The sequence below is a fragment of the Trichomycterus rosablanca genome, chromosome 7 (assembly GCF_030014385.1).
Source record: "Trichomycterus rosablanca isolate fTriRos1 chromosome 7, fTriRos1.hap1, whole genome shotgun sequence".
Lineage (NCBI taxonomy): Eukaryota > Metazoa > Chordata > Actinopteri > Siluriformes > Trichomycteridae > Trichomycterus > Trichomycterus rosablanca.
The window spans coordinates 40,683,609-40,695,571 of record NC_085994.1 but is presented as its reverse complement, the minus strand read 5'-3'; the positions used below and the strand labels follow the sequence as shown (position 1 = coordinate 40,695,571).

Here is an 11,963-nt window from a genome sequence, read left to right as displayed (position 1 = left end):
GCTTTACTGCTCATGTAAAGTGCAGCAGAGTAAAACTCCTCAGGCTGCTGTTGTGGTTTTGCAAGGTAAATCATCTCCTGCTTCGTCCCGGCTCCTGCGTGAAGGAAGCTGCCGGCTGTCAGTTACAGAACGAGTGCAGGCGTGAATTTACATCTTCATTAGATTCACCAGGAAACATCAGCTGGATCAGAACGGCGATAAACGGAGAGTAATTACAGAGCTACAGAGTCTCTGTATCACCTCTGTGTTCAGGTATTTACATGCTCGACCACGCAGCGGCGCATTCATAAATAAATAAATAGTCTCACATCAGTGGTTCTCAATTATTTTATAGATGGAACCTTTCACAGGCCGCACGTGCATCGATACGGCGATGTGTTAGAGCCGCTGGTAATCATTTTTATTACAGTTTAAGTTTCAATTTCGAGAATAAACTCAAAATATTATGGACGCAGGCGGATTAGAGAAGCTCAGACGAGCTGCAGGTTCTGATTCAACAAAAGAGAAAATTTCCTCAAAGTCCATCTGGTTCTTTCTTCTAAATAAACGCAGTTATTATAACACTGATGCTGATGTGCAGGACGTCTTATAAATATATACAATTAAAAAAAAAATGATATAAAAGTTAAACTTAATCCTTTTAACACCAGGAGGTTTTTATAGCCTGAATATTTTTTATTTAATTCTTCTAATTATTTCCTCTTTATTCTCTAAATTATTTCCACTTTATTCTTAAAATTATTTCCACTTAATTCTCTAAATTATTTCCACTTTATGTTTGGAATGGATTAGTGGATTAGTGTTATGGAATGGATTAGTGCCCTCTTCAGGGTGCGTCCCTGGCTTATGCCTAGTGTTTCTGGGTGGTGCCGGACCCCCCACAACCCTGACCAGGCTGAAGCAGTTAGTGGAAATAGATTAATGAGTGAATTTTATTATTTATGCAATATTACGAATTAAAACTGAACTTGTATTAAATCCGGGGCGACACGGCAATAGCAAGAAGGGCTTGGGTTTGATTCCCTGTCTGTGTGTAGTTGGCATGTTCTCCTCATGTCCATGTGGTTTTCTGCTGGGTGCTCCGGTTTCCTTCCACAGTCCAAAGACGTGCAGTCAGAACAACTGGAGTGTGTGTTTCTGGTGGCCTGTCTGGGGTGTTTCCTGCCCTTCCATGGATATATGAGTGAGTGAGTGTGTGGGTGGGTGAGTGAGTGAGTGGGTGAGTGAGTGAGTAGGTGAATGGATGGGTGGGTGAGTGAGTGAGTGGGTGAGTGATTAAGTGAGTGAGTGGGTGAGTGAGTAGGTGAATGAATGGGTGTTTGAGTGAGTGGGTGAGTGAGTGAGTAAGTGGGTGAGTGATTGGGTGAGTGAGTGGGTTGGTGAGTGGGTGAGTGAGTGGGTGAGTGATTGGGTGAGTGAGTGGGTGAGTGATTGGGTGAGTGGGTTGTTTCAGTGCATCACTACACATTAAGAGTCATTTACGTGTCGCATGTTTCATTAGCGTGAACCCGCCGTTACTCCTGAGTTTACATGATCATCACGTTAAATTCATCATGTGATTAAATACAGGGCGTGGTTCGTACTCACTGCATGATGAATGTTTTAAACTCGTTTACCCACATTAACAGAGACATGAACATTAACACTCTCGAGTGTGTATCAGCTTTTATTTTGATTTAAATCTGATTGTTTTAACAGATGATGTTATAAACGTTACCATGATGACATGAGATTTGAGATTCTTCTTGCTGATCTGAGATGGACGTGAGCGGTGGGTTAGTGCTGATACCCTGGAGCACCAGAGCCACTAACACAGTAAACACAGTGTAATAAACACAAGGTACTGAAAAAGAGTTTGTACTGTTACTACAGGAACTCCTGCCTCTCAGTAGAATCACTTAAGCAGTTCTACAGGGGGAGAAACATTCAAATCAAACTCGAGTGATTTTGCATCTGATTTGCGTCGCTCTTCTGTTTAACATTCCTGGGTAGCACGTACACACCGTCCATTATAGTGTAAAAGTTAATCGTTTTATCACGTTATTTTAAATTAGCATTAAAATATTGATTAATTAGTGCAAATGTTTCATTTAAGACAAACTGGGCCAGAATATTTAGTGGAAACGAACCAGCAGAATAAAGGTTGTTATAAAATGAGTACGACGTGGATTAGCAACAATACACTACTATTATACTCTACACTATAATAATAACAGTGAATAATAATAATAATAATAAAATAATAATATAACAATGAGTAATAATAATAATTATAATAATAAAAACAGTAAATAATAATAATAACTGTGAATAATATTAATACTAAAATAATAATAACGGTTAATAATTATAATTATAATAATAATAACAGTTAATAATAATAATTATAATAATAACAACGGTTAATAAAAATAATTATAAAAATAATAATAATGGTTAATAATAATAATTATAATAATAGTAAATAATAATAATAATAACGGTTAAAAATAATTATAATAATTATAATAATTTTAAATAATAATAATGGTTAATAATAATTATTATAATAATAATAACGTTAATAAAAAAAATAATAATAATAATAATATCGGTTAATAATAATAATATTAATAATAATAATATATTATTAATAATAATAATAATAATAATAATAATAATTGTAATAATAATAACAACAGTTAATAAAAATAATTATAAAAATAATAATAATAATAACGGTTTATAATAATAATTATAATGATTGTAAATAATAATAATAATAATTATAATTGTAAATAATAATAATAACAGTTAATAATAATAATTATAATAATAATAATTATTATTATTATTATAATAACGGTTAATAATAATAATAACGGTTAATAATAATTATAATAATTGTAAATAATAATAATAATAACTGTTAATAATACTAACACTAAAATAATAATAATAATAACGGTTAATAATATTAATATTAAAATAATAATAATAGTAACAGTTAATAATAATAATAATAATAATAATAATTAAATAATAATAATTAAATAATCTTTATTTATATAGCACCTTGTATACAGCAGCAGTTGAATGTGCTTTACATGACAGGGAAAAAAAACATGAATATAATAAATTAGAATTTAAAAAGAATAAGAGAATCAAATGCAAAACTTTATTCAAAGTGAATGAATGGATAAATTAATAAATAAATAAATAAATACACTGTAATTATAAATAAATACACTGTAATTATAAATAAATACACTGTAAATCAGCATGGTGATAACGATACGTTTTTGAAGCCAGTCACGCTGTTGTGGGTTGTGTTGTAAGTCTGTATTCATGTTATTATGGGGCATTTAACCCCATCCCCTTTATGAACCTTGTTTTGTGCACAGGAGCCCTTCTTATACTGTTACCCCCAAACTAGATAGAAACAGTTAGAAGGGGTGTCCACATACTTTAGGCTTTACAGTGTATGTTTAACTAACATTAATAATAAGACGTAAAGGAATGAATGTAACTCTCAGAGACTCTGGACGGGATTATAACAGACCTGACGAGAGCAGAACCCTGTCCACGTTCGGTACCAGCTCACGCTCAAAGTCCCAAACCCTGGTGTCCATTAAAAACTCGTCTCTGGTAAGATTGGCCTGTTCGGGCCTCCTGACGTGGACGCTCCGGCTCACGTTGAACGGAACCTCGTACATGTCGCCGGTGTAGTTCAGGCTGGCATGCACCGACGTCTGAAACACCTTCCTGGGGTCGATGATCATTTTCTTGGCGTCGTGAGTGTTCTTGTCGTCTGGCTCCCTGTAAACGTGCTCCATGATGTTCACCCCGGGAACGTTCTTCCATTCGGGTCGGGAGAATCTACCACTGTGGTCGAACTGGGTCTTGGGGAAGACGTGGTTCTCGAAGAGGAAGACGCTGGCGCGTTGGTGTTCCTGCTGCAGAGCGTCCATCAGCGATTCGAGGTTCTTGTGCTTATAAGGCATGATGATCTCATCGATGTCATTCAGGAGAACATATTTCGACCGGTACATGTTCCTGTAAATGCACTCGTTGAGCGTCACCAGCTGACCGTAATAGTGCAGATCCCCTCCGTGCATTTGGAAGTTCCACCCTGAAGACGGGGTCAGGAACTGGTCGATGGGCCACGGGACGATCTCCAGTATTCCTTCCTTCTTATAGTACTGTAGGAGCTTCTCCAGGTCCGGGCCACAGCTCGTGTTGTAGATCACGACACGCTGCACGCCGAGGAGCTTGTACATCTCCATGGTCTGAGCAAACTGCAGGACGTTATTGTAGCGCCCGAACAGGCTGGACACGCAGACGGTGAAGTTGAATTTAAACGACTCGCCGTGCACTCTGTTCTTTATAGGAAGGAAGGTTGTGTTGGGAATGTTTGAGACCTCCGGGCTTGTCGAAACGGCCACGTGCGTGGCGTCTTGGGTGCCCTCGCCATGACACAGAAGATCCGTGGCTGCAAACGGGAAGCCGAAATGATCGGCGTGTATTTCCACCTCGGCCTCAGAGAAGCGCCAGTCGTGGGCGCCGTCTCCGTAGACGCAATAAAGCGACTGTTTACTGTCTCTTTTGATGATGCTGATCACTCGGATGGCTTTATCGATCCTGTGATCGATGAACGCAGATACGGCGAAGTGTTCTGAGTTTTTAATCCTGGTGATGGAGTTCTCGTCTAGAGCAAAAGGACTGGACGAACACGCACGCGGAAAGAAACTTCCTCCGTGTCCGTAAATATATTTCGCTATTAAATAGATGTTTGGAATGATGAACAATAACAGCAAAATAAAGAGCTTCATCTTCCCTCTTTTAGTCTTAAGCCACCGTCCACTGTGACCCCTGTAGATTAAAACATCAACGATAAAACTACAGTCATTAATAAATAATACAAACAACTCTATTAATGCTGGAAATAAACAGATAAAAATACTATTATTTAAATTAGCTGAGCGTATTTCATCTCTACTGCTGCACGTGTGCAGTACAGACCGCTTCTTTTCACCAGCACCTGGCGGGTTCATACGATCCCCATTATCCCCCCGTCTCTGTGCAGTGCCAACGATCAGCCAGCAGAGGTGGTAACTGCAGCAGTCATGAGGAATCCCTGTGACCCTCCCTCACGCTTAGATGAGCGCCCCCTGTTGACTGTCTTCTTGACTGTGTTTAGTACTCACCGGCTGGACATCGTCTTTCAGTCCCGTCTGTACCTGAGCCGAGATGTGCTTCAAATAAAGAAGAGAAAAACGGTTACAGTGCCGGGAAATTGGAGCATTTGTGTCCAGATTTACTTTTGCATGTGATATATTATTTGTTTTAAATCTTGAACCAGATCTTAACGCACCCGTCAGAGCATCTGAGTGGGAACTGTGAGCAGGTCACTTTGAAAGCTTAAAGGTGGCTGATTTTAAATAATCAGATTTTAACATTTAAAAACTGTAAAAAAGTAAATCAAATTAATCACATCAGATTCTGTGCCAGTTCAAAGCTTTAAAAAAAAGGAGCACATTAAATTTATTCTTCCATTTTTTTTTCCATTTAATCACTATGATGAAATGAAAAAAAAAAAAAAAAACATTGCGAATTTAATAATTGTTGATTGAACAACACAAACACGAACACACATTCTGCAAGTAAAGGTCACGTCTCTGTTTCTCACCTGTAGTTTCAGCAGCGTCAGCACTTCTTATTCCCTCACACTTCCGACTACAGTTCCTAAAGACATGACATGATGATTTAAAATGATCTTCTTTTCTTCTTCTGTTACTCAGACACTAATCCAGTGCTAATCCAGTGCTAATCCATGTTCACATGTTTAACGTTTCTGCTCATGTTCCTTTTCTCATTTACTCCTTTTTCTTGGATTGCAGCACCTCCCCTTCCTGAGAGGATTTACAGAAGAAAATTTGCAAAACAAATTTCTGACAAATAAACGCTGACTGTATCTTTACTCACTGAGGTGTCACTTTAAATCAGAAGCACTTAGTGACTTGGCATCTACAAACCAGTGGTGTATAAAGTACCTGAAGGCCATACTTGAGTAAAAGTGTCTTACCAGAAATGTACTTTGATAGAAGTAAAAGTCACCTTTTAGAATATTACTTGAGTAAAAGTATCTGATGTTTATTGCACTTAAGTATCAAAAGTCATTTTCTGATATTAAATGTACTGAAGTATTAAAAGTAGAAGTAAATTCTGTTCATAAAAAACAGAAGTGGTCGGAATTTTGAAAAATATAAAGATTGTTCTTTTAATTCTGTAAACCACCTTAACAATGGAGCCGACCTCACATCTACAGAAAAACCAGCTCTTCACAACACAAAATACATTTTCTTTCTTTATCTGAACATGATTATAATCAGTTGTTGACGTTACCTATATGAAATCACATCATTATTTAGTTCTTTTCAACCCATTACTAGTCCTAAATTGCCCTGTTCAAACATTTTAGTAATGTGTTGTAATGCGTATGTATGTTATATGTGGTCTATAAGCACTGAATTTTGGCAGAATTAATTTAAAGCAAAACTCAAGAGAGTTTAACAAAAATGGTGATACTTTTAGCACTTTAATGATCTGCTCAACCATTTGGTTGAGCTGAGTCTGAGCTATGATGTGTTGTATAATTATCACCCATAACCAATTTCAATTAACGTGGAACGGCTTCTGTTCCATTCAGAGACCCAAAGTTCCAACCATTCACTGCATTTTCACCAAAATTAAATAGGTACCGAAAAGGGAACCTTAATTCTGAGCTGGAACCAAAGAACAGTAAGTTCTTCAGCATGAACCACGACTACATCCTAGTTTTAGAGGAAAAAGAACATCTTCTTATCACCAGTAGTTGATCTGTGCTTGCTTTGTTGGATAAAATATAAACACAAACATCTGTAACAGCAGCACAAACACTGGTATATGACAGTGCATCATTTGTTTCAATAAAAACTGGTTAAAATCTTAGAAGCTGCACATAAAAGCAGAAAGACCAAGTAATTTTACTGCACCAAGAGGATAACGGGTATCAAAATATTAAACACATTATGGATTGTTTAATTAACTACCAAATGCTGGCAAAGTGAAAATAAAATTCAGGTGGTGCCCCCTACAGGACACTGAATGCAACAACAGGGCATCAAAAATAAAAGCTACATAAAAAAAAAAGAAATAAAGCATAAAATAAAATCACACACGTGTATATCTAGTTGACAGTAAAATTAAGGATTAAACTTTATAGTAACCAGAGGTTTAAATAGGCTACAACACTACTGGGAGTACTGGTGCAGCAGCAAACCTGCCTTTCACCCAGTCTTAACGCTAACATACCCAATACTAAGACATTCTGTAATTCATAATAAGTTGCCATTCACTGATTATATGATTTTTAATGAGAAACATTGTGTTTAAGATGTTTTTACACTGATGATAAACTATACGAATGCTCAGCAAATTCCCACAGACATACTTCAAAGTCTTGTGAGAGGAGAGGAGCGGCTGTTGTTCGGGTCACTCGATCTTAATACCGTTTGTTTTTTAAACAGGACGCCCAACAAGCTCATGGTCAGGTGTCCAAATACTTTTGGCCATATAGTTTATCATCAGGGGCAAAAGTCTGAGGCCACGAGTGAAGATGCTTCAGTTTTTGCATTTTTCTGGAATCTGTTGTGATGTTTTATAATAAAGGAACGTACATGATAAAATTACTACGTGCTGTTACTTACCGTCTGGTAATGCCAGTGTCGTGTCGTTTTTGCCCATTCACCCATCCATAAATCCATCCACCCATCCATAAATCCATCCATCCATTCACCCATCCATCCATCCATCCATCCATAAATCCATCCATAAATCCATCCATCCATCCATAAATCAATCCATCCATCCATCCATAAGTACATCCATCCATCCATAAGTACACCATTCATCCATCCATCCTTCCATTCAATATAAATCCATCCATCCATCCATAAATCCATCCATCCATCCATAAGTACACCATTCATCCATCCATCCTTCCATTCAATATAAATCCATCTATAAATCCATCCATAAGTACACCATTCATTCACCCTTCCATAAATCCATCCATCCATCCACCAACCCACCCATCCATCCATCTATAAATCTACCCATCCATAAATCCATCCATCCATTCATTTACCCATACATAAGTCCATCCATCCATCTAAAAATCCATCCATAAGTACACCATTCATCCATTCATTCACCCTTCCATAAATCCATCCACCAACCCATCCATCCATTCACCCATACAGAAGTCCATCCATCCATCTATCCACCAACTCACCCATCCAAACATTCATCCACCCATCCAAACACCAACCCACATATCCATCCACCTATTCAAACACCCATCCACCCAAGTACTAACATCTATTTTACTTGGATTTAGGCAGATCATCTCATCGTTCATGACAGATCCTCTCAAGCTACATCAAACTGAATAGCAAACATCTGTGAACATCTGGTCTCTCCACAGATCTGCTCATCGGCCATCCATGAGCATTCAGAGACCTGAAGCCCTGAAGCCACTCCGCTGTTGGTTGGCTCTGCATGCTCCCTCTGTCCCGGCTGCTGCTGCTCCCACCATCACTACAGTTTATATTTAACTTCTTTTATAACTCGTATCTGTGAGCACAACAGGTTCAGAAAAATGAAGCCTGACTGATATTTACACAAGGGGCCTCAAACCCACCATAAAAACGACCCCCTGTTATCTCCTGTTATCTAACACGACAGACCTCAGCACACAAAGTTCATTCCAGCCAGCGAGGAGGACATGGGTTCATCATTCTGTCTGTCTTTTTAAATTTGATTATTTTTTAATCCTCTACATCCACACAAACAAAAATGATGTGCTTTTTTAATCCTCAACAGCTTACAAAGGAAAAACAAAACAACAAACAGCGTCTCCACGGGTGAAACCCCTTAAATTCACCCCCCAGTATCTTATCTTAGCTTATCTCCTGTTGCAACCCTGAGCTGAACCACATCCCACCCCGCCCGTTTCAAAGGTTTACAACCCGGACAGGTTAATAATCCACTGTTGGGCAAACACTCGGTCAAAGTTAACAATTTATTTTAATACCTGATCCGGTCACGCACCCCCGGTGCCCGACAATAAACGGTCAGGAAAACACAGCGCTGTGAATAAGTATGTGCCCCCGTCTCAATTTCTATAAAGACAACATGAGTAAACACAGAATCATCATTCAATTTATTACTAGATCACTCATGTGAAAAAGTAATCCCCCCCCCCCCCCCCAACCCTAAACCCTCGCCAGTCAGAGTCGTTTACATCACTGTGGTGGAATTCTGTCCCACTGCTCCTTGTAAAATTGGCTTAATTATACTCATAAGTCCACAGAACATCATTTGAAAAGCCATTTAGTTTATAATCGAGGTGAACATGCTTCCACACTTCCGTCCGCTGCAATCTGGTGTGATGTTTACCAATAATGGAATGTACATGGTAAAATTAACAGTGCCGTGTTACTGTTTAGTAATGCCAGTGTTAGCGTGTCTATTTTGCCCACTCATCCAACCACCAACCCAGCCATCCATCCACCCAGCCATCCAAACACCAACCCACCCCTCCATCCATCTATCCACCCCTCCGTCCATCAACCCACCCATCCAAACACCAACCCACCCATTCATTCATCCAGCCATCCACCAACCCAGCCATCCAAACACCAACCCACCTCTTCATCCATCCACCCACCCAGCCATCCACCAACCCACTCATCCAAACACCAACCCACGCATTTAAACACCAACCCACCCATCTAACCACCCACACACCCATCCATCCAGCAACACACCCATTTAAACACCAATTCATCCGTCCATTCTTCCATCTATCCACCAACCCACCCACCCATCCATCCACACACCAACCCATCCACCCGGCCATCCAAACATTCCCACTGTTAACTTTGACCCAGGGCTATAACTGCAGAGTCCTTTACATCACTGTGGAGAAATTCTGTCCCACTAATCCTTGTAGAATTGGCTTAATTTTACTCATAAGTCCACAGAACACCATTAAAAAGTCTTGGGAGGCATCTCGATGTGTTCTGGCAAATGTTCTTGTGATTTCCTGGATGGGACGTTGACGCATTCTTGGTAAAATTATAGTTAGCAGCCACTCCTGGAAAGGTTCACCACTGTTCCACCACTCTTCTTCTGTAGGCTGTGAACTTGAGAAGTTTCTGTGCATGAGTAGCAGTGGACAGGTTCAACAGGACCAAAAAGTTTAACACCTTTCTTAACTGTTATAATCTTTTATACTACATTGTTTTGCAATGTTTTCTTTTGTTCCCCTTTGTACGACATGTGAAATACATTTTTTGGATGCCCAATCTGCTTTTCTAGCCAAGGTTTGCAAAAAAACATGACATTGGTTTAAAGAAAAGTAAAGAACGTGCCAGTGTACAAACTTTTACATCTGTTTCTTGCTGTTATGTGTTTTTTCCACCGTATCTGCCAAAACACCATGTGAGGCACCACGTGAGGCACCATGACCCTTGATCTTAATAACAGCTCACTGTTGAGGCAGATTTTAAACACCAGATGAGAATTAGAAGTTTGCTTAGCCAAATTTGATTAAAAAGCACGTTCAGAGTCTGTAAAAAAGGGTAGTAACACACCGATCTTTAAACAGGATGCAGCTTGCGATGAAGGAAATGGGTGTTTCTCATGTACGAAAATAAGTTCTCAGTATGAACCGTTAACAAGAATACTGACGTCGTTTTTATGCAGCTTTGGCGAGATATCACACCCAGGGTTAGAAGACTTGTGCATTGTGGCTAAGCAGTTTTGTTCTGCTGGTTGTTGTAGGTAGAAGTAGAAGTAAAGTGTGCAATAATACGGTGAGCAAGTGAGTTTGCAGAAGTTATTGGCGTAACAGTCAAAGAGCACAATCACATGAGAAGTTGCAACAACGCTTTTGAGTCGGCTGTGCTGCTGTTTCTTATGGAGTGTCGCTTCCCTGGACGTGCAATTTTTGCCTGACTCAGTTTGCTGTTCGCTGACCTTTCCAAAGCTCCTCTAATGAGATGAACTGTTTGATATGAGGTGGTAAAAGCGACTCAGGACGTACAAACAAAGCTTAACGTGACTTATTGTATTAAAACAGCGAGTGAGGAATGTGATTAGTGGAGGAACTTATGAGCAGTAATAATGAAGAGAAGTTTAGTGCTCCTGTCTCCTTCTTTTACTACATTAAACCACGTTAAGCTTTGTTTAGACTCTGGGAGAAGCTGATTCTGATTCTCACCATTTCTCAGAAGCTGGAACTGTAACACAAGTTTAAAAGTGAAACAGGGAGGAGAATCCAGATAAACACAGATACATGTGGAGCTGTAACCCTGGATCTGACTCTTATTCCACACTAATACAGATTCAGCTCACATTCGCATTTTGAGGACATTTTACCGCACCACTCAAGGGAAACGTTGAGTTTAAGGGTACAAATTTCTCAATTAAGTAGTTTTAAGCAGCTGGGAAGCCAGTCGCTTTTCTTTATTCCATATGATGGGCTTATGTGTTCTGTCACAGCATCTTTATCCCGCATTAATTCCGCAGTCCAAGAATTTTAAGCAAAGCTTTTGCATTTTTTCTTCGGGCTATAACCTAGATTACAGCACGGAGTTCGTCTAACAAATGTCTTTGTCCCTGCCTTAGGACAGATCCATTTACAATACATTTACATTTTTGGCAGATAGCAGAAAGCGACCTACAGTACTGTGTCAGTATACAGTCGAAGCAATCGAGGGTTAAGGGCCTTAACAGTAACAGCCTGGCAGTGGTGGGGCTTGAACTCGTGACCCTCTGATTACTAGTCAAGTACCTTAATCACTAGGCTACAACTGCTACAATGAGGCTACAAGAATCTTTTGGCATGCATCAAGGGTGGAATCGTTCGGGGCCGC

At 39.1% G+C, this 11,963-nt stretch overlaps 1 protein-coding gene across 6 annotated transcripts; it reads right to left on the bottom strand.

Moving 5' to 3' along the window:
• Window positions 1–3,135: 3,135 nt before the first annotated feature.
• LOC134318532 (beta-1,4-galactosyltransferase galt-1-like) lies at window positions 3,136–8,903 on the bottom strand. 6 transcript variants are annotated; one of them, XM_062999521.1, is made up of 4 exons: window positions 7,728–8,903; window positions 5,669–5,891; window positions 5,002–5,445; window positions 3,136–4,851 (listed from the first exon to the last, which is right to left on the bottom strand). In XM_062999521.1, the coding sequence occupies exons 3-4, from the start codon at window positions 5,031–5,033 to the stop codon at window positions 3,531–3,533; spliced, it is 1,353 nt and encodes a 450-aa protein (XP_062855591.1). In that variant the 5' UTR covers window positions 5,034–5,445; window positions 5,669–5,891; window positions 7,728–8,903; the 3' UTR covers window positions 3,136–3,530. The 6 variants fall into 6 exon arrangements, with proteins under 6 accessions (XP_062855591.1, XP_062855590.1, XP_062855594.1 ...); XM_062999520.1 differs by lacking the exon at window positions 7,728–8,903 and having other exon boundaries at window positions 5,002–5,234; window positions 5,354–5,445; window positions 5,669–7,151; XM_062999524.1 differs by lacking the exon at window positions 7,728–8,903 and having other exon boundaries at window positions 5,187–5,234; window positions 5,354–5,445; window positions 5,669–7,150.
• Between the last annotated feature and the right edge of the window lie 3,060 nt (window positions 8,904–11,963).

Coding starts and splice junctions, on each gene's coding strand:
- LOC134318532 (XM_062999521.1), bottom strand. CDS start 5,033: ATGAACCCGCCAGGTGCTGGTGAAAAGAAGCG. Junction 4,852..5,001: donor GGTGCTGGTGAAAAGAAGCG/GTCTGTACTGCA, acceptor TTTAATCTACAG/GGGTCACAGTGGACGGTGGC.